The sequence below is a fragment of the Coregonus clupeaformis genome, chromosome 15 (assembly GCF_020615455.1).
Source record: "Coregonus clupeaformis isolate EN_2021a chromosome 15, ASM2061545v1, whole genome shotgun sequence".
NCBI lineage: Eukaryota > Metazoa > Chordata > Actinopteri > Salmoniformes > Salmonidae > Coregonus > Coregonus clupeaformis.
Window position 1 is genome coordinate 43,703,440 of NC_059206.1, and position 21,698 is coordinate 43,725,137.

At 42.7% G+C, this 21,698-nt stretch overlaps 1 protein-coding gene across 7 annotated transcripts; it reads right to left on the minus strand.

Moving 5' to 3' along the window:
* Positions 1–687: 687 nt before the first annotated feature.
* Positions 688–19,777, minus strand: LOC121582381 (calcium-binding protein 1-like). Of its 7 annotated transcripts, none has more exons than XM_045225157.1 (9): positions 18,689–19,777; positions 7,064–7,228; positions 6,877–6,882; positions 5,008–5,038; positions 4,484–4,627; positions 3,619–3,728; positions 3,227–3,301; positions 3,028–3,100; positions 688–1,965 (listed from the first exon to the last, which is right to left on the minus strand). In XM_045225157.1, exons 1-9 carry the CDS (start codon positions 19,361–19,363, stop codon positions 1,940–1,942), a joined length of 1,305 nt encoding a protein of 434 aa, XP_045081092.1. In that variant the 5' UTR covers positions 19,364–19,777; the 3' UTR covers positions 688–1,939. The 7 variants fall into 7 exon arrangements, with proteins under 7 accessions (XP_045081092.1, XP_045081096.1, XP_045081095.1 ...); XM_045225161.1 differs by lacking the exon at positions 18,689–19,777 and adding an exon at positions 10,559–10,642; XM_045225160.1 differs by lacking the exon at positions 18,689–19,777 and adding an exon at positions 9,942–10,501.
* Between the last annotated feature and the right edge of the window lie 1,921 nt (positions 19,778–21,698).

Here is a 21,698-nt window from a genome sequence, read left to right on the forward strand (position 1 = left end):
CTATGTCCTTCCTTCCTTCCTTCCTTCCTCTCTCTCTCTCTCTCTCTTACGCTCTCTCTCTCTCCCTCCTTTTGTAAAGCAAACTGGGTCTTTGCATATGCTATTTCTCTAAATATTTTGTCATCAATGACATTATTTCTGTATCTGACAGGTTTTTGCAACCTATAGGCTAATGGAAGTACACTGAGTGTACAAAACATTAAGAACACCTTGTGTTGCACCCCCTTTTCCCTCAGAACAGACTCAATTCGTCAGGGCATGGACTCTACAAGGTGTTGAAAGCGTTCCACAGGGATGCTGGCCCATGTTGACTCCAATGCTTCCCACAGTTGTGTTAAGTTGGCTGGATGTCCTTTGGTTGGTACCATTCTTGATACACACGGAAAACTGTTGCGCGTGAAAAATCCAGCAGCATTGCAGTTCTTGAAACAAACCGGTGCGCCTGGCACCTACTACCATACACCGTACACTTAAATATTTTGTCTTGCCCATTCACCATCTGAATGGCACACACACAATCCATGTCTTAATCGTCTCAAGGCTTAAACATCCTGGATTCACCTGGTCAGTCTATGTCATGGAAAGAGCAGGTGTTCATCATATTTTGTACACTCAGTGTATATCCCAGGTCCAGTCTGATTGCTCTCTGCTCTGAATGCAGATAGACAAGGTCACACACACAGTGTATAATTGCAATAAAGCTCTTTATTTTCATCTACTACGCTACACATTGTTTTAGTATTTGGCATGCATAGAATCGCACAAGACAAATTCAAAGTCACAAATAAGACTGCATAAGGGAGACACACAAAAACTCACAAGTTCTACACTCAAACAGAAACACACTCTCATCAGTACAGAGATACACACTGATCTCACACACACATAGAGAGACATAGGTTTCAGTGTTATGTTGATCACCACAATAAATTACAGGGTGTATGTTTGTCTGTGGTGCACATTGTTGATTTGTATGGAGTGACAGTGTGACAGTGTGTCTGGTTAAATCAAAAGTGGAGCATGCATTCTCAGTATTCATGCAAAACAATGTGCAAATTATTGGGTATTGGGTTGGCCAGACGTAAACAGTTTAATTATGATTGTTACCCCATTCCCCAGAGTCTTCAGTTTTCATGAAACTGCTCTTTCCTTTATCAAAGCAGTTGCCCATCTATGTTCAAAGCTTGTATAATGTAACTCGATATGTGTTTGATAATAATAAAATCTAAAGAAGTGCATCAGTGCTAATACATGAGATGTAATTCAAGATAGAGACAGTTGGCTAGCATATACCATGGGTTTGACACTAACTCTACAGTAGCTTAAGACATATGGAATCTTACAATATGGGAGAATTGAGGTACACTCAAACAAACACGTACACACACGAACAATAAATATTTTGACAGTAGATACATTGAAATAATATTGCCATTAAAAAGTTTATCTTAGGATTACAAAGCCCCAGAGGGGAATATACTGCTTTAGGCTAGTTATGGGAGACGCTGGCATAAGAAAGTGTTAAAAATGTCAATATGTCTCCTTTACTTTGCTACAGCCTTAACCAACCATGGCAATGAGTGTAAGTAGCTCAAACATCACATTGCTCTTTAGCCCCTGTAAACACCTACAAATGTTTTCTCTAATATAGCAAATGTACAATGTAAAATTGTGGGAGGCTGGCCGTTGTTCTGTTTTGCTCTTAGAGACAGCAGCATACATCATAATGATCGCTGATGTTGTTCCGTCAGCTTCTGTGCTCTCTTCGGATGTGGCAGTAGCAGGGCAGGGTTGATATGTCGTTTTCCCCTTCTGTTGTTCAGAAGTCAGAGGTAAGTGGTCCGTTGGTAAGGGCTCTGGCATCTCTTCTCCTTCTCTTCCTCTCTTACCAGGAAAGGGGCCAGTCAGTATCATGACCTACAGGTGCTTAACCTGTCACTCAGCGAGACATCATCCGTACAAACTCTGAGGGGTAAGATGAATAAAACCACAGAGATAGAGAACAAACATGATTTACATCAAGTGTAGCGGCTGATCCCCTAAATGCATGGTACTGAAGATCATGGCGCTTTGAAGAACTGTATGTGCTGCAATCAGCCAATAAAAATAAATATATATTTTCATAGCAACAATTATATTTCTAAATGAGCACTGGGGATCATAAACATTGATGGATTTAGTGTGTAATGGTTCTAGTAAGAATAGCAGCACATTGCTATTTTTGTCCCACGGGAAGTATGTTTTCCTTGTTCTCTTGGTCATCTATGAGGTGACATAATCCTTTGGTGTGGAGATAATCTGATAGATAGCCCGACTCCCTTCTTCCTCCCACCTCACTCTCAGCATGGTGCTGGAGTATCCTGACTCAAACTGTGTGTGTGGGGGGATTGGCACTGAGGCAGCGTGTCTATGCATGTGTATGTGCTTGTATGTGTGTGTGAGAGATAATGTGAGTGTGCAGTTGGAGAGAGAGTGTGTGTGTGATGGAGAGAGTGTGTGAGCGGTAGGGAGACAGAGAGTGTTTGTGCACTGTGTTTGTATTTGAGTGTGTGAAAGTGTCCGAAGGGAATAGTCTCCACAAGATTTTCTAGCTTGCTTTATTGAACACAGTATGAGGTAGCTCACTTTGAGCAATATCGGCAATCCCGAAGGGGTTGGTTGGATATGAACAGTGGACCATGAGAGGGATTTCTCAGGTGCTGCAATATCATCCTACTGGGCACAGACGTCAGTTCAATGTCTAGTTTTGATTTACATTTGATTTAGTTCTCAATTCAACGTGAAATCAACAACAATTTGAACCATGTCATTGGATTTAGGTTAAAAGTTGGGTGAAAAAAAGACATTCCCGAAATTCCTTTACATTGATGACTTTTTGCAAATCCACGTTGAAATGACGTGGACACAACGTTGATTCAACTGGTAGGCTCCCACTGGGATGTTTCATACAACAAAAAATAACAAAGATAATACCTGTCAAATAACATCCTACAAGGAGGTATCTTAGAACCCACTTAGATAGCTCACCTTCAAAGTCTACGTGGCCGTCTCCATTCAGGTCAATGTCCCGCAGGATGTCCTCTAGGTCTCTGTGACCAACCTAGCAGAACAGGGAAAGAACCAAGAAATAACACTACTCAGATGTAGGCTACAGTGACAGGATCAGACAGGTGCGTGGACAGGTTGAGTGAAAGATGGAAAAACTCACAAAAACTACTTTTCTTACCTGTTGACCCAGAAGTTTTTTCATTGCTTCTCTGAGTTCTGATGTGCTGATCTTGTCATCACCATTGGTGTCAAACTGAAAGAGTAATTAATAATGAACTAGTTAATCATGCAATATTGTATTCTGCCCTTTCCCAATACCGTCATCTCTCCCAAATGACTATTGAGTTCCCCGTGTAAGTAGTGCTTCTCCTCATTTAATCAACTTTATTTTACCTTAAATCTTTCTAGCTTTCTTTCAACCCCTTTGGATTTGGTTATTTCTTTCTCTATTATCTCATTTCTATTTTAATTATCTTCCTTTCCCTCTCACTCTATTCCCATCACTTTCTCTCTCTCTTATTCTTTTCTCATTCCAACCCACCCTTCTTTCTCTCCATCCCTTATTCTTACCTCTTTAAAAGCATCCCTCAGCTCCTTGACCCCGATCATATCTGCTGTTTCAGCCAGAAGTTTTGGCCCCATCAGCTCCACAAAGTCCTCAAAGTCAACATGTCCTCCCACTTTGTGAGATAGAGGAATCATTCATTTATACAGAATACATCTACAGGGACATTTGCACAATGACAGAAACATGCAAAAGAGGACAGAAAGACAAGGCTGGCAAGATTTAAGCTACTGTCATATCTACAGCATCATATTAAGCCATCAATGTTCCCAAAGCCCATAGAGTATTTATAGAACGGATGTGATTTTATGTTCCTTTCAGGGTTAATTGTTAAAGGGATCTATGTCAGAGATATTGGACCTTGAATGTTCAGAGGCCTGTGTGTAATGGTGAGTGAAAGTCTTTGAGTGTGTGTTAGCGGAGGGAAGAGTGAGAGAGAGAGAGAGAGAGAGAGAGAGGTAGAGAGAGAGAGGTAGAGAGAGAGAGAGAGAGAGGGAGAGAGAGAGAGAGGTGAGAGAGAGAGAGGTAGAGAGAGAGAGAGAGAGGTAGAGAGAGAGGTAGAGAGAGAGAGGTAGAGAGAGGTAGAGAGAGGTAGAGAGAGAGAGAAAGAGAGAGAGAGAGAGAGAGAGAGAGAGAGAGAGAGAGAGAGAGAGAGAGAGAGAGAGAGAGAGAGAGAGAGAGAGAGAGAGAGAGAGAGAGAGAGAGAGAGAGAGAGAGAGAGAGAGAGAGATAGAGAGAGAGAGAGAGAGAGAGAGGGAGAATAATAAAAGAGAGTTAAAAAAGGAAAAGGCTAGAGACAGATGCAGGAGCGGACATTTACGCTCACGACATTCTCCCTATCTTACTAGACACACACACAGAGTTACTCACAGTTCATATTGATCTGTTGGCTCAGTTCTATCAGCTCCATCTCAGTAGGCATGTAGCCCATGGTTCTCATGCAGTTGCCCAGGTCTTTGCAGCCGATGAAGCCATCTTTGTCTTTGTCAAACTCTTTAAAAGCCTCACGCAACTCTGAGAGAGAGGCACAAATAGGGAAATATCAATTGGGTTTTTCAACCACATTATCAAAATCATTGTTGTTTTATTGTTACTACTACAATGAGTGTAGTGTTATAATGAACATGAGAGTGAGAGGTAAGCTTGTGTAAGCTTGGAACAGTACGCATGATCAATGATGATTTTTGGCAGAAAATATTTCACAATGAGTCCATGGAAAGGCACTTAAAGGCATTCAATATGAGAATGAAAGTTTACCAAGGTCAGGCAGACCCTTTGTTTATATGCATCTAAACCAGTGAGGAATGCTACAGCCCGATCTGGACTATGTAATACCATGCAATATGAAGGCTCTTTGTAATTTAAGCTGTATGCTCCTGTATAATGAGACTTACCATCCATTTCCTCCGGCCTCAGCTCTCTATCCTGTAAAGAATCACAAGACAGGGTTAGGATTCAGCAAGTGTCATTCTACAAGTGATGACTCATAATGCTACAAAACTCTTGTCAGATATTATAAATTCAACAAAAATGTAAACACAACGTGACAAGTTCAAATACTTTACTGAGTTACAGTTCATATAAGGAAATCAGTCAATATAAATAAATTCATTAGGCCTTAGTCTATGGATTTCACATGACTGGGCAGGGGCACAGCCATGGGTGGGCCTGGGAGGGCCTGGGAGGGCATAGGCCCACCCACTTGGGAGCCAGGCCAACCCACTGAGGAGCCAGTCCCAGCCAATCAGAATTCGTTTTTCCCCACAAAATGGCTTTATTTCAGACAGAAATACTCCTCATATTCTTCAGCTTTCCAGGTGGCTGGTCTCAGACGATCCCGCAGCTGAAGAAGCCGGATGTGGAGGTCCTGGGCTGGCATGGTCTGCGGTTGTGAGGCCAGTTGGACGTACTGCCAAATTGCCAAATTCTCTGAAACGACGTTGGAGGCGGCTTATGGTAGAGAAATTAACATTAAATTATCTGGCAACAGCTCTGGTGGACATTCCTGCAGTCAGTATGCCAATTGCAATCTGTGGCATTGTGTTGAGTGACAAAACTGGACATTTTAGAGTGGCCTTTTATTGTCCCCAGCACAAGATGCACCTGTGAAATGATCATGCTGTTTAATCAGCTTCTTGATATGCCACACCTGTCAGGGGTATGGATTATCTTGGCAAAGGAGAAATGCTCACTAACAGGGATGTAAACAAATGTGTGCACAAAGTTTGAGAGAAATAAGCTTTTTGTGCGTATGGAACATTTCTGGGATCTTTTATTTCAGCTCATGAAACATGGGACCAACACTTTACATGTTGCGTTTATATTTTTGTTCAGTATAATATATCATAGAGTACCTTCGTCATGTGTGCAACCCCTTTCTTGTTTTAAATCATGTAATGATGAACCCAAACGCTTGCCTGGCTACCCAGACTCCTTGCTCCGGACAAATGCTACACCACGCCCACCGACGTTAGTTCCTTCTCCGCAATAAGTCTGGATCTGAGTAGCTCCCCAACCCTTCACCGAGTGCGAACACATTCGGAGCCGTCGGATTGGTCCAGAAACCGATTGGTTGGGCCAGAACACACGTGGGTAAAGCAACGGTTTGAAAACGCGTCATTGGCTTTGCTACTCTGATTGGTTAGAGACTCTTTGTTTTGTACAACGCCCCTCGTGACAAATTACTTCAATGATGGCAGTCTCAGACTAAAGTATGTAGCGAACGACAGAACAGCGGAAGAATTTAGTGTGAGTCGTCAGGCTACCCAAATGCAACTTAGTTTAGAGAATTTGTTTGATGCTTGTCTGAGTAGCCTATCTACTTATGCCACCTTTGAAGGTTGGTGGTGAGTTGTGGGGGAACATGGACTGAAGGAGTTCCTTTTGTTCTCTCTCAAGTTGAAAGTCTAGGCCCCGCCTCCACCCCTACATCCCCAGAACAGAGCACATAATCAGGACAGGCTATGAACGATGCTAGTCTACCAAGGAGAGGTCAGTGCACATTTCCCTTAACGACAAGGCCTTGACACTGATCACAGTGAGAGTGAGACAGATGAAGACATCCACGCAGACTTTAGTACTCAGTATAGCATTCTGTCAGAGTAATACTAGGTGTACCACAAGGACTTACAATCTATCAGCGTTACACAAATGGCAATGAGTGCCATCACATACACACACAGTCACATACACATACACTTATCTTCACACCAACTGGCAGGCATTCTATACGTAGGTTACTGCAAATATTTTGAGTCCATTACCTTCTTCTTTCAGTCCATAAGGAGTGTATTGGTCAACGTGGGTGAAAAGGAAGCAGACAAAGACAGAATGTCTGTATGATTGTGTGCTTTTGTGAACATAGCTGTTTTATTACGTGCAGCTACATACTGTAAATGTGTCTCTGCATGCATAATAGGCATGTGTCTGTTTGTGTCTGGACTTACGTACAGCCTGCCGGCTCTCAGCGAAGCCCTTGCGTAGAAAGATGCAGGCAGGCCCCAGTATGTTGTGCATGTTGCCTCCATTCTGGGCCATAGCCACTAGTGGCTCAAGATAGGCACCCCCAGTCCCCTCCTCACAGGACTGCACTGCTCTGTAGTTCTTCTTCTGGTCCTGGGGCCACAGATATCCAGGGTGTGGGGCCAGGAGATAGAGGCGCAGGCGCAGGGGCAGAGACAGGGACACAGACTGTGACTCAGCTTGTGGATGGACAACATGGAGTCAGACAACAACAAGAGGCTAGCTGGCATGAGGGTGGGTGGATGGAGGTGGAGGTAGAGAGGCTGAGGTCTGTTAGACCCTGTGAGGTCAGAGGTCAGGATGGTAATGGGGTTGGTCAGGGTGTCAGTCATGTGAAAGGAACACAGTCAGGGGTTGGGTTCAGTGAATGGGGCAATGGATGCCACCCATCCATCCGTCCCAAAGATGCTCTCTGTGCAGCTGAGGACACTTATTTGACTCAGAACACTGACAGATTTATATAATCAAAGAGACACAACAGCTAACTAAGACAATCAGACCAATCCAAGAGAGGGCACGCAGGAAGACCCAAATAAATATCTGCAAGCCATTCTGCTTTTGACATAGGCACAGTGTAGTAGTGGTACAGTGTTCCCTGTGACAGCTACCCCAACAATGGTCACACTCATTACTGGTTAAAATGTAGGGTTGTCAATGCATAATTTTGTCTAAAGTCCATTTACTCTTTAAATCCAGGGTTTTATTAATCACAGGAAAGCCACTTGCATATAAAAGAGATGGATGGCTTATTCGTGCTCGTTCCAATTAGCCATTGTCCCAATGATGGAAGGAATCAAATCCATCCAGCCATTACATTATAATGACCAATTAGTCTGTGGACCAGGGGGCAGCGGCAGGCCACACAAGGCACAGCCCCAATTACAGACAGAGCCACAGGTTAATTAAAGAGGAGGGGAACATCGGCCACCATTAGAAACCTTTACAAATATTAATCTGCACCAAGGCAAATAAGGGCCAAACTTTCTGCAGTCTAATGACAAACAGAAAAGAGTGCCTTCAGTGGGCAGAGCTGAGCTGTGTTCAGAGACTGGAATGCTGACAGGCTTATGGCAAAAGTGTCACTATACAAGGAACACTGAGCAGGCAAATTAAGGACATAACTCTATTTCCCTCCATTGTTTGTTTCCCCCAAAATTAGCCTTTCTCAGCAGCGAGAGAGCTCTCTCTCTATCCCTGCCCATTATCCTTCCTTCCCTCCCTTGGTTGGGTTTTAATTCGCTTGGTGGGATTTTTTGGATGACCTTCATACTCCATCTGTTGCTGTGGAATTTCTAGTGCCAGCTCCTGCCCTGCTACAGTGCACAAAGTGATGCACAAAGCAGTGCTGATTATCTGAAGGTCCAGTGTGTCACCAAAATCACTACTAATGCAGAGACATATGTAAAAACATTATTACATTGAAATGGCAGCTAAAGCAATATTTGAGTGTGAGACGCGGTCAAGCAGTAACCTCCCTATCTACCAGATGGCTTCAACAGTTGCTTGTCGTATTGTACTGTAGACGCTCAAGGATGTACAGCTGCTGAAGGGGATTTATATCCCTGATGCATGGTGAACCAGTGCTCCCACTGAACATGAAATCATGTCTTTATTGTGCAGTTATCTTTGTACTAGATAGCTAAAGAGCTGTGGCTGTCATTGTTGTACACAGACTAAGCATGTAGCGCTGGCAGATACCTTAAAACTAAACCCAATATATCCATTCTATAGATATACGCCGCTCAGTCAAATCCAGTTTGTAGTCCATGTATAGAACAATGAACATCAACCGTTTGCAAAAACAACCTGTGTACACAAAGTGTCTGCTAAAATCAGGTTACGGTTCATGGCGCTTCTGCAGGCAGGGTTAAACAGGATAGCGCTACCTGTTGGTTTGTCTGCGCCACTGAATCCCCTCTAAAGAGGTGAAGTGGTGACGCCAGTTTGACTCATGTGGTTGATCTTGACATGAGCCTGCTCATTGACACCACTCATCCCAGTTGGCAGGTTCCAGGACACAACTAGACACTGTCAACTCCAGCTGAGTGACGGTTGAGCATCGTTGGCTACACTGAGGACTCCAACACAGTCACTCCAGCACAACTGACATTCAGTAGGGAATAACAGTTATATGTCCATCTGGTATATATCTATGACAAAGAAATCTGGAAAAACAGACACAATACAGTCCTAATGCACGGTAGAGTGGTATTGTCGCCATCCAGTCCACAAATTATTTCAAGCATCACAGTCGGTATTCTAGACTGGTCAGCGGACTATTTTAGTTACAGTGGTTCAGTGGGGTGGATGAGACAACAGCATGAGACACTAGGTTGTCCTGTCTCCTCTAATATTCACAACTAGCCTGTAAGAGCGAGAGCACTGCTCCTCAGACCAGAAGACTGACTGAGATGCCCCACAGTCAGTACAGCAGTGTGCTCCAAAACCAAGTCTCTCACAGTCCAATACTACTGTACACAATCCAGTGGAGGCTGCTGAGGGGAGAACGGCTCATAATAATGGCCGGAACAGAGCAAATGGAATGGCATCAAACACCTGGAAACCATGTGTTTGATGTATTTGATACCATTCCACCTACTCCACTCCAGTCACCTACTCCATTCCACGAGCCCGTTCTCCCCAATTTAGGTGCCACCAACCTGTGACACAATCCCAGGGTCAAAAAGGTCCAGTGTGGTCCAATTGCCTCCAGCTAAATTAAGGACACATAGTGAGACAGACATGCACCACAGAGAGTCAGGGGTTCAGGTGGACCACAGCCAGAACACAGTACAGAAAACCTTACCTTCTTGGAGAAGTGAGATTTGACTGAGTTCCCCATGGTGAAGTCCCTCTCGGTATGTGGTGTGTGTGCACGTGTCTGTGTTAGTATGCCTGTGTGGTGTGTGTGCACGTGTTTGCGTGTGTGTTTGCATGTGCATGTGTTTCTATGCATGCATGGGATCAAGAGAAAGGGGGTTAAAGGAAAGGGGGTTCAGTGGGTCACAAGCTAAGACGAGGGAATTTAGGGAGAGAGAGACACGCAGAGAGAAAGAGCGGGAGAGTGAGGTTGCACAGGATCAACAGAGGACCTAGAGGGAATGACACTGGGAGTCACGGGGTGAGAGGGAAGAGGAGAGGTAATCTTAAATGGAGGAAAGCAAAGAAATACAACAAAGAATGAAAGATCAAAGTGACAAAGACATGAGAGGGAGAGGAGGCAGGCATGTCTTAGAGAGATGCAAGCGCTCAAAGCACAAAATGCAAGATTGCTTATTCATTCGCTCACCATCCTCTCTCTCTCTCCCTCAGTCTCTCTCTCTTTTTTCCCCTCCCTCTCCCATCTCTATCCCTCACTCTGTTGCACAGATTTAAACCATCTCTGCAAAAAGACAGTGGTAAAGAAGCTCATTAACATATTACCTTCCCCCGAGCAAGACACTGGAGACACTAATCCAAATACACAAACACACGCATACACTCGATTAAACACACACAGATGTGGGGCTGCAGAGCTAAAAATATAACACACGCTCTCTCTTCCCCCTCTCTTTTTCTCCTCAACCTCTCTCCTCTCTCCTCTCTCTCGCCCTCTCCCTCCCCTCTCTCTCCTCATTTACATTTTAGTCATTTTGCAGATGCTCTTTTCCAGAGCAACTTACAGGAGCAATAAGGTTAAGTGCCTTGCTCAAGAGCACATCGACTGATCTTTCACCTAGTCGGCTCGGGGATTCTAACCAGCGACCTTTCAGTTACTGACCCAACACTCTTAACTGATAGGCTACCTTCCTCCCCCTCTCTCTTACACACACATGTACACACACAGAAAAGTTCGCTCATCATAAAGTCATGCTAAGCTAGAAGGGACAGTATTGAGATCAAAGTCAAAGCTCTACAAAATATGCACCAAATGAACATAAAAGGCATGTGAATGATGGACCACACACACACGCAAACACACACCACAAATCACTGCATATACAGTGGGGAAAAAAAGTATTTAGTCAGCCACCAATTGTGCAAGTTCTCCCACTTAAAAAGATGAGAGAGGCCTGTAATTTTCATCATAGGTAAACGTCAACTATGACAGACAAAAATAGAAAAAAAAATCCAGAAAATCACATTGTAGGATTTTTAATGAATTTATTGGCATATGATGGTGGAAAATAAGTATTTGGTCAATAACAAAAGTTTCTCAATACTTTGTTATATACCCTTTGTTGGCAATGACACAGGTCAAACGTTTTCTGTAAGTCTTCACAAGGTTTTCACACACTGTTGCTGGTATTTTGGCCCATTCCTCCATGCAGATCTCCTCTAGAGCAGTGATGTTTTGGGGCTGTCGCTGGGCAACACAGACTTTCAACTCCCTCCAAATATTTTCTATGGGGTTGAGATCTGGAGACTGGCTAGGCCACTCCAGGACCTTGAAATGCTTCTTACGAAGCCACTCATTCGTTGCCCGGGCGGTGTGTTTGGGATCATTGTCATGCTGAAAGACCCAGCCACGTTTCATCTTCAATGCCCTTGCTGATGGAAGGAGGGTTTCACTCAAAATCTCACGATACATGGCCCCATTCATTCTTTCCTTTACACGGATCAGTCGTCCTGGTCCCTTTGCAGAAAAACAGCCCCAAAGCATGATGTTTCCAACCCCATGCTTCACAGTAGGTATGGTGTTCTTTGGATGCAACTCAGCATTCTTTGTCCTCCAAACATGACGAGTTGAGTTTTTACCAAAAAAGTTATATTTTGGTTTCATCTGACCATATGACATTCTCCCAATCCTCTTCTGGATCATCCAAATGCACTTCAGACGGGCCTGGACATGTACTGGCTTAAGCAGGGGGACACGTCTCGCACTGCAGGATTTGAGTCCCTGGCGGCGTAGTGTGTTACTGATGGTTGGCTTTGTTACTTTGGTCCCAGCTCTCAGCAGGTCATTCACTAGGTCCCCCCGTGTGGTTCTGGGATTTTTGCTCACTGTTCTTGTGATCATTTTGACCCCACGGGGTGAGATCTTGCATGGAGCCCCAGATCGAGGGAGATTATCAGTGGTCTTGTATGTCTTCCATTTCCTAATAATTGCTCCCACAGTTGATTTCTTCAAACCAAGCTGCTTACCTGTTGCAGATTCAGTCTTCCCAGCCTGGTGCAGGTCTACAATTTTGTTTTTGGTGTCCTTTGACAGCTCTTTGGTCTTGGCCATTGTGAAGTTTGGAGTGTGACTGTTTGAGGTTGTGGACAGGTGTCTTTTATACTGATAACAAGTTCAAACAGGTGCCATTAATACAGGTAACGAGTGGAGGACAGAGGAGCCTCTTAAAGAAGAAGTTACAGGTCTGTGAGAGCCAGAAATCTTGCTTGTTTGTAGGTGACCAAATACTTAATTTCCACCATAATTTGCAAATAAATTCATTAAAAATCCTACAATGGGATTTTCTGGATTTTTTTTTCTCAATTTGTCTGTCATAGTTGACGTGTACCTATGATGAAAATTACAGGCCTCTCTCATCTTTTTAAGTGGGAGAACTTGCACAATTGGTGGCTGACTAAATACTTTTTTGCCCCACTGTACTTGCTAGATAGCCACAGGGGTCTCAGCTTTTAGGCAGCAAACGTCACAGGGATGCTGATGCTGATAGCAATCCCTGCAATCACCTGCAGTGGCTGCCACTGTTCACATAATCAACATCATAATTTCCTGTTTGACTTTGTCAATTGTTTCCCATAGTTACCCACCAAGGTCCTATCTCTCGTCTATCCTCTCTCTTCCATTCATTTATTCTCACTCTGCCTCTCGGTTTCCCCTCACCGGAGGCTCATTGTGAACATCAGAACACATCAGAAATCAGAATCAGGAGCCGTCGGCTCTCATAATGCCAGCCCAGTGTGTGCAAAGGCACAACACACACACAGCTCACTAAACCTACATAATGGTGCAAATTCACATAAACAATCATGCTCACTGCATTCACACACATCCTGATATACACTCATCAATGCATGCAAAAATCCCTCTATAATGTGTTCTAATAACAAGTCCATGGACACCCAAAGTCATCACACAAAGGAAAGCATGCATTAGTATTTCCTCAAGCAGCACACATTCACACACATGCACACACGCTAGAGGGGACTGGGACTGGGAGGGCTGATAACATAATCTCTCATGATTCCGTCATGGCATGTCTTTTCTCATTCCATGTATGTACTTACCCCATGTACCATACCCCATGTACTTTACCCCATGTACCATACCCCATGTACTATACTACAGTACTGTATGTAAGTTTGGGCTCATTCTGTAACCTCCGTACAACGATGAAGATATTAGTCTCACAGTAAAAATGTTGTGCCTCATCCAATTACCTATAGTTATTACTGTATATTATAATGCTACATTGACTCACATCAATATTCACATTTCAGATACAGATGTTCTTCTGATAAATTAGATTAATAATGTACTTTATACTTTGTATTTAAATTTAATCTGGGGGTAAATATTGAAGAATGGATAACCCTTATGTCTGTCTCCTTATGGAAGAGAGCTGAGCCTGAGAAACCAGTTGAATTGGGATGATGACCTTGTAGCATGTTCACAGCTTCACAGCTCTGTATGTGAAGATCACCAGAGGAGGATTCAGTCAGTGACCTGTAAAAGCACCCCAGGCAGAGAGAGGCTATGGTGACATGTCATCTCCTGAGGTAAAATATAACAGTCGTTTTAATTAAAGTCTGAATAATTTATTAGGTTGAAATGGTTGTTATTTTATGGCAATGAAACTATCATCTTTCATTTGAAACTAATTTATTCCGTGATAGGGATAGTGAAGAGAGAAGCTCATTAACATTTTCCATTTTTTAAAGGAGAATGGAGGGGGAGTAGTTTGCTGTCAACATTTCAAGTATTTTAGACAACCCCAGCCAATATTCCTCTTCTCTTTTTCTTCTGCCTCTCGTCTGCTCTAACCTCTTTCTCTCTCTCTCTCTCTCTCTCTCTCTCTCTCTCTCTCTCTCTCTCTCTCTCTCTCTCTCTCTCTCTCTCTCTCTCTCTCTCTCTCAATCTCTCTCTCTCTCTCTCTCTCTGATTTCCTCTTTCAGTGGCTACGGACAGCCTTAGGTTTTCCATGAATATTAATTATTAATACGCACACACAAACACACGCATGCACGCACATGCGCACAGACACACATGTCATTACACACAGTCTCTTGGATTTCACGGTCTAATCCTTCAAATTTCAATGAGGATTTAACTGAATAGTGAAAACATCTAGCTCCTTCACAACCATCCGTTAATGGACTGTATAAATACCCATCCGTGGCTATAAATAGTATTTGGGCTATAAACCTATTGAAAACAGAAATGACGTGGTTCATACGACAATACCTACATCATAGCAGCTTATCCACACCTCCTTTTCCATTCCCTTTACCACCCAGGCCTTGCATTTCTCTCTCTATTTTCTGTCATCCATGCTCTCTCTCCATTTTCTCTGCCCCCCTCTTTCCTCTTTCCCTTTCAGACCTCATCAAGGTCAGTATGACCCTGGCATGAGAGAGGGAAGGAGGGAGGGATGGAGAGGAAGGGTGGGAGGGATGGAAAGAGGGTCAGAGAACCAATAAAAAAGGGAAAGGAATGAGACTGACAAAGGAGAGAGAGAGAGAGAGAGGTCCATAGAGGGAAAGAGGAAATGATTTAGCGGAAGAGTGACAAGGGAATGTAGTGAGCAGGGAGGGAGACCAATAGCAGGAAAAGGGAGCAAGGGAAAAGGAAGTCTCAGCTGTGATTTTACCAGAGAGCTGTCAGATGCTGTGAGAACAGGGAGCTGACGAGGAAAAATAAGAGTCCTGTGTTTTCCTTACATAACCTAGGTCTGTTAGCATGCCTGCCTACCCACCTGCCTCGGATCCTTCCTCCTATTTATCCCTCTCACTCCTGTACCTGAGAACTGTGGATTTGCCAATGTGTGATTGTCAAAATCAATAACACACAACACAGTTTAATAATGAGTGTAACTTATTAACTCAAGCTGGGTAAACTGCAGAACCTGTTATCAAACACTGATGCACACACAGATACACCACTTTGAATACATTGAAAATGGTTTGTGTTTGTATCCATGGTTTATAGTAATACAAATGCTTGACACAAATCTTACAAACAGACGCACACTCTCTGACTAACATATTGTGAGCAGCCACCTCCATCTGGTGGTGTCATCTCAGAGGTGATTTTTCATTGGTGAGAGACTATCATCTATTTACTGCTCTTCCCAGACTTCCAAATAATATTTTCCCTTCCTCAGAACAGGTATCTTTAGGTCAAATAAAGTACTCCATACCACAGTGAAAGCTGTGAATAGACTAAAAGAAGAGTTTGACCCAATAGTGACTAAGAAACCAGGCAGAAGGTCACTGGTGATAATTCCAGGTGGGACACAGACCCACTGCTGTTCTGTCCTTGACCAAGGTGCTGCTGTTACCTGGGATTGGTCTATAAATGGATAGAGCTGGATAATTTAGACTACATATAATTCATGTATGACTACATCGACATACAGTCTGCTAAGTACAATAGGAATTAATTGAAAATATGAAAGCAGTAATGTTTGTGATAATTATGTTCCCCATGAATTGAGAGTATGAGTGTAATGATGATGTTATCATAACTGACCAAAATGTGTGTTGTTTTATTTATTCATAAGTCTAGACAGGGATATTGTATTTAGATCAAGATGTTCCTTTATTGATAGGAATCATGAATCATTACACACTTATTATTCTCATGACCCCCCCCCCCCACCTTTCCTCATAGCCCCTCTATTTCAGTAATTCCTTCTGATGAAAATGAAAGCATGCTATTTATATAGATGCTTGAGATAATATTTTTGCTTATGCAGGAATCCCTGCTTTAGTCACCAATTTGCAAACTGGCTTTGTCAGGTAGCGCATTAGCCAAAGGATTTAAATGTTTCTACCACCACACAAAAGGCTGCTCTCCTTAACTCTCTTATAATCAGGTCTTGGGAACGCTATATTTAGCTTCCACTGGCAGAGAATAGGTTCTGTAGGGATTGAATGCAGACCTTGATGAAAATATGAAATATAGAATGTCAGTGGGTATATTCTCACTCACACACATATCAAAACATTTATTCAAAGTATATGACATGTAAATGTGAAAGGCAGTGTCACCTAATAGAGTATCACAACCAAAGATCTAAACATGCACCTTTGTGCAAACACACACACACACCTTTGTATCAGACAAACAGAACATCTTGCAATATCTAGGCACCACAACACAACTCTCAGTTGCATTGAAATTTTGCTATTACTTAATTGGACACAACCATACTGCATATCCAGTTATAGATCTGATACTATTGAAATAGTCTGAGAGCTTTGTGACTAGTCTCTGATTTACAGTAACTAGCATCAAATGACACAGTCACCTTGCACACTTTTTCTACATGAAAACTCCTCCAGCTGAGCAATTTCACAGGCAAGCAAGTGTTAACAGATATTGTCATTAGAGGTCCTTCTGTAATCCCATTTCAAAGCATAATGATTGGATAGAGTGATAGAGGGCTACTGTCTCACTGTGGAGCAGATTGAGATAGGCAGTATAGAGCACAGCAGTGCTGTATAAATTGGGGTTTGCTGCCTGGAACTCCTGTGACTGATTAGAGCTCTGGCCTGGATTGAGTGAAGTTATTTCTGGCACACATTAACACATGGGGAAAGTATTGCCTCCTGAGCTTTATATCTCCTTCAGCACTGAGACAAATATCTCAAAGCCACAGAAAGAAAAACTGGATAGCCTATTTGAAGAGCAACAGAGGAATAGGAATGAGGCTATTTTATGAGGACTTTGAGGATGGCTTTCGTATTAATAGATGGTAGAGGAGATGGAATGCAGGAATGAAGAGATGGAGAAGCACCCTTCTTTTATAATCCACCCTCACCTCTCCATCTGTTGGTAACTGTTCAGTGTCACTTTCTTTTTTACACTTGATGTGAGTGTGACTTACCACAAATAGCTGTGTGTGTGTGTGTGTGTGTGTGTGTGTGTGTGTGTGTGTGTGTGTGTGTGTGTGTGTGTGTGTGTGTGTGTGTGTGTGTGTGTGTGTGTGTGTGTGTGTGTGTGTGCGCATGTGAGTGTTCAGCACAGCTACAATTTCCACAGAATTGGAAAGTTTATCCACCTGCCTTTGCAGGTAACAGACATGATGAGAGTATCCATATTCATATCGCTATGCATGATAGTCTGCCAACCCCTCCATCCAACTAATTATCAGATACACAGAAGTTACATTTGGACTCAAAACGCACATACATTTTTTATATGGTCAACAGGGGTGAATGGGTGTCCGGTCACATTTTGGCTTGGGTTGCTGCTCTACCTGTCCCTCACCTTTGACCCTACCAGACCAACCTGACACCGTGAAGAATTCAAATGTTCTCTAGGTGTGTATATCACACGTCTGAGCTGTCTGAGCTATATCATCTAACTTATAGGCTACTATTCATATGTCTCAAACTGTTTTGTTTCAAATACAATAAGGCATTGGAATCTTGGGGACAAGTTTGAGACATTGTGTAGTGCACTGTGCAGTTGGAAAAATCCATAATACCTTCTCTGTTGTCACACATTCTACATTTCTGTGTTATGAATTACTGTTAAAGGTGCAGTGCAGTCAAAAACGTGATTTTCCTGTGTTTTATATATATTTCCACACTATGAGGTTGGAACAATACTGTGAAATTGTGAAAATGATGATAATGCCTTTTTAGTGTAAGAGAAAAGACCACCTGAAATTTCAGCCTGTTTTGGTGGGATGCAGTTTTGGCCTGCCTAGTGACTGGCTGTAAATTTGTCAAAAGACCAATAAGAAAGAGAGTTCCAAACCTCTCTGCCAATAACAGCTCATTTTCAATTTTTCCCTCCCAACTCAGACCACTCCCAGACAGTCCTAGCAAAATTATTACTTGAGAAATTGCTCTTTGCTAAGAAGCTATTTTTGTTTATTTTTGACCATTTTAATTGAAAACAATCACAGTAATGTACTTAATTGTTACCCAGAAATTATTTTATATGGATTTTTTTTTTTAATTAACAGCTGCATTGGACCTTTAAACGTGTTTTTCCCCATATTTTTGTTACACAACAAAACACCTACCCGTTTATTCGTGCATAAGAGTGCGGTTTAAGCCAATGTATTAGCGGGACAACGGTAAAAATTAAGTTGAATATTTTTGCATTTTGTTAGAGACAGTCAGTTTTACAGTATAGTGACAGTGTAGCCTATAAAGGTTGTCTAAAATGACAATTCGAAATGACCCTTGAATTAAAATAATACATAAATTCATATTGAATAAAAAGGGAACTTCTGTCGTGCGCCGTTTTTTGTCAATGCGGGTAAATGTATTCATACTGACTATTAATCCCGTCTACTTGTTGAATCCTTGTGCTGACTTTGAATGTTTGTTCGAGAGTAATCATGTGTTGTAGTTCTGTCTAGACACGGGGCTACTACGTACCTGCCCGAAGACTGATTTCACTATCGGGTGCAGATTGGAGTCATGTTCGGATGGAGCTGTGCTGAGTCTTTTGGAGGTGCGGCTGGTAACGTGGCCAGGCACTGGCGTGGACGTTGCCGGTGGGTCACAGTTTAAACTCGTGGACGACCCAGTATATATTATGTCCTTTGATTCAAAAAAGTACGCAGTATCGTCGGATTTTTTTGTATAGGATGGAGTTGGCGAGGACCTCCGGCCCGGACGTGCGTTGCCGTGGTGATGCGCCGGCGGCAGGTCACCTCTTGAGGTGTTGTGGTGGTGGTGGTGTGGGTGTCTAGACGACTTACTGCGGTCTTTCCCACTCCGATCCATCCGCTCTCTAATTTCTTCCTGGCTGTAGCCGTCATCGTAGTGGCTGCTTTGTTGGTGGGAATGTCCACGTTTATCATAGCCATTCCTGTCTGTCCTGCCACCGGCATGCCTCGGTTGACAAAGGGGTCTGTGCGCTCTTGCCTCGCGCTCATCGGTCCAACACGGCTCGTCAGGTACATCTTTACCTCCGTCGGGTTGATGAATGTGACTGCGGTGGCTGCGCGACCCATGATGCTCAGAATGTTCGGACCTCCGACTCACTGGCACGGCCGAAGCTCTCAGCAGAGATGTGGTAGATTCGCTCTTGGGAAGAGAGGAGCTCATTGCCGGATGCCGTTCCCTTTACCTTAATGTATTACTGTGTGCAGATACCAGGACTAGACTGAAGGTCTTGTGAAGACAGATGCACCTGTGTGCTGGTGCTGAGCATTTAGCCAGTGTGTAGTCAGGGCAGCCTGTTGGATCACCTCTGAGTAGCCTATTCGCGTGTCTCTAGCCTAGGCTACAATGCAAACTAAGAACACACACCCACACTCTCACTTGTGAAATTATAAAGTTCTGAATGCCACCTGCTCGCGCAATTATAAAGATGTCCTTACGTGTCAGGCAAAGTGACGAATCAGTCGCTTCTATAGTATACACGCGCATAAGGCATCAGTGAATTTGAGTGCCTTAGGAGGGGGATTTATAGTTGCCTGCTATAAACCGTGCTGCGCACTGTCCTCGCGCAAAAATCTTTAAATTCCGCGTCACCACAGATTATAATGAACAGTAAAAGAGCCGCATATCATCAACATTTGTCACTGCCTTAATCATTCATCCCGACCAGGGGAGCCGTGAGGTTGACCATCAAATGATGTGAGGCAAGATAAAAGGTGAGAGGGGTACGAAATCGGTTTTATTCCACTGACTTGGCAGAACACTGAACAATCACTGTACAAGTATTTTGGTCAGTTATTGATTATAGGCGACCTAAGTGGGACTGCATCTCTTGGACAAATACATAAGGCCTATTAATGTCAAAGTGAAATATACTGAACAAAAATATAAACGCAACATGTAAAGTGTTGGTCCCTAGTATCATGAGCTGAAATAAAAAATCCCAGAAATTTTTCATTTGCCCAAAAAGCTTATTTCTCTCAAATGTTGTGCACAAATTTGTTTACATCCATGTTAGTGAGCATTTCTCATTTGCCAAGATAATCCATCCACCTGACAGGTCTGGCATATGAAGAAACTGATTAAACAGCATGAGCATTACACAGGTGCACCTTGTGCTGGGGGCAATAAAAGAACACTCTAAAATGTGCAGGACACTCTAAAAAGTGCAGTTTTGTCACACAACACAGTTTTGATGGCATGCTGACTGCAGGAATGTCTTTTTGTTCAGTATACATTAATATCATCACAATATTCTCAATTTCAAAATGAGTCATACTGCAGGGAAGGAATTGTCTCTTCTCTCCGCTCCATCTTTTGTCTAGTATCTCTCCGAGGACCATTGGGAATTGCCATTGTAGCCTACCACAGTAGAAAGTTGACAGCCTGTATGAAATTCCGAGCCAAACTCCCCCTCCCCAGTCCTATCTAACCATATCCCAGCTTTCCATACATTCTGTATAGCCTAGCCTACACTAAACATTTTCAAATGATCGAGCTGGTGAAACCCTATTGCTCAATGGCCTCCCCAAAAAAATATATATACTGTATATTAATTTTCATTCACAATGTCTAAATAGGCTATTACCTCTCCTGTTGGCAGATTGCTCTTTTTACAGTTGCCTCTGTCATTCGCTGGCCTCTCCCCCTGTGTGCTCCCCCTGCCTCTACTTTCTCTCTAGGGTAAACAGATGCTCTCAAGCTGAAAGTCTTATGTAACATTGTACCTTCACCCAATCTCCACACTGTAAAAACATATTTGTTGATTCAACTTACAAAAGTTTGTTACAATGCTGCCTTAAATGTAATGGCAAGTCCAATCAGGACTTCATGTTGAGTTAGCTTAATCTAAAGTTACTTCAACCTGTAAGTGGAACTGACACATTTGGATTTAATAGCTTGTTGAGTGAACATGATACTTTTAGTCAAATCAATGTGCTTCAACTGATTGTTTTAGTTGTGCTAACAAAGCTACTTAAGTTGTTTTGACAAATTATTTAGTGGAAAGGACAAGTATTTGCTCATCAGAAAAACAAAACTATTAGTTGTTTCAACTTACCAAAGTTTGTTACAATGCTGCCTTCAAATTTTAAGTTGTGTCAACATCCAAAACAACTACATTGAAAATTACACATTTCTGAACTGGGCTGAAATCTTTGAAATAATATAATAGAGATTTCAGTAGGGAACATTATGCTCCCATATGTCTTTTGCTCATGTGTGAGCATTTTCTGCAGTTTCAAAACTGGCAGTGCACTCAGTAATGTCAACTAACCAACAGACCACTTTAACTACAACGACATGCTCTGTAACCATTACAGAAACGTTTAACTTGTTCCTTTTAACATGGTTGTTTATCTAACTTCGTTGAATGTTGACGTCGCTCTGGATAAAAGTGCCTGCTAAATTTCCTAAATGTAAATTTTGGTAATCTGAATTTGAAGTTTCTTGTCAATACAGCTGTTCGTTGCTTCAGTTGATTTGACTTCTTGGTTTTGAA

Coding starts and splice junctions, on each gene's coding strand:
- LOC121582381 (XM_045225157.1), bottom strand. CDS start 19,363: ATGAGCTCCTCTCTTCCCAAGAGCGAATCTACCACATCTCTGCTGAGA. Junction 4,628..5,007: donor GAGGCCGGAGGAAATGGATG/GTAAGTCTCATT, acceptor CCTCTCTCTCAG/AGTTGCGTGAGGCTTTTAAA. Junction 3,101..3,226: donor AAAAACTTCTGGGTCAACAG/GTAAGAAAAGTA, acceptor CTGTTCTGCTAG/GTTGGTCACAGAGACCTAGA.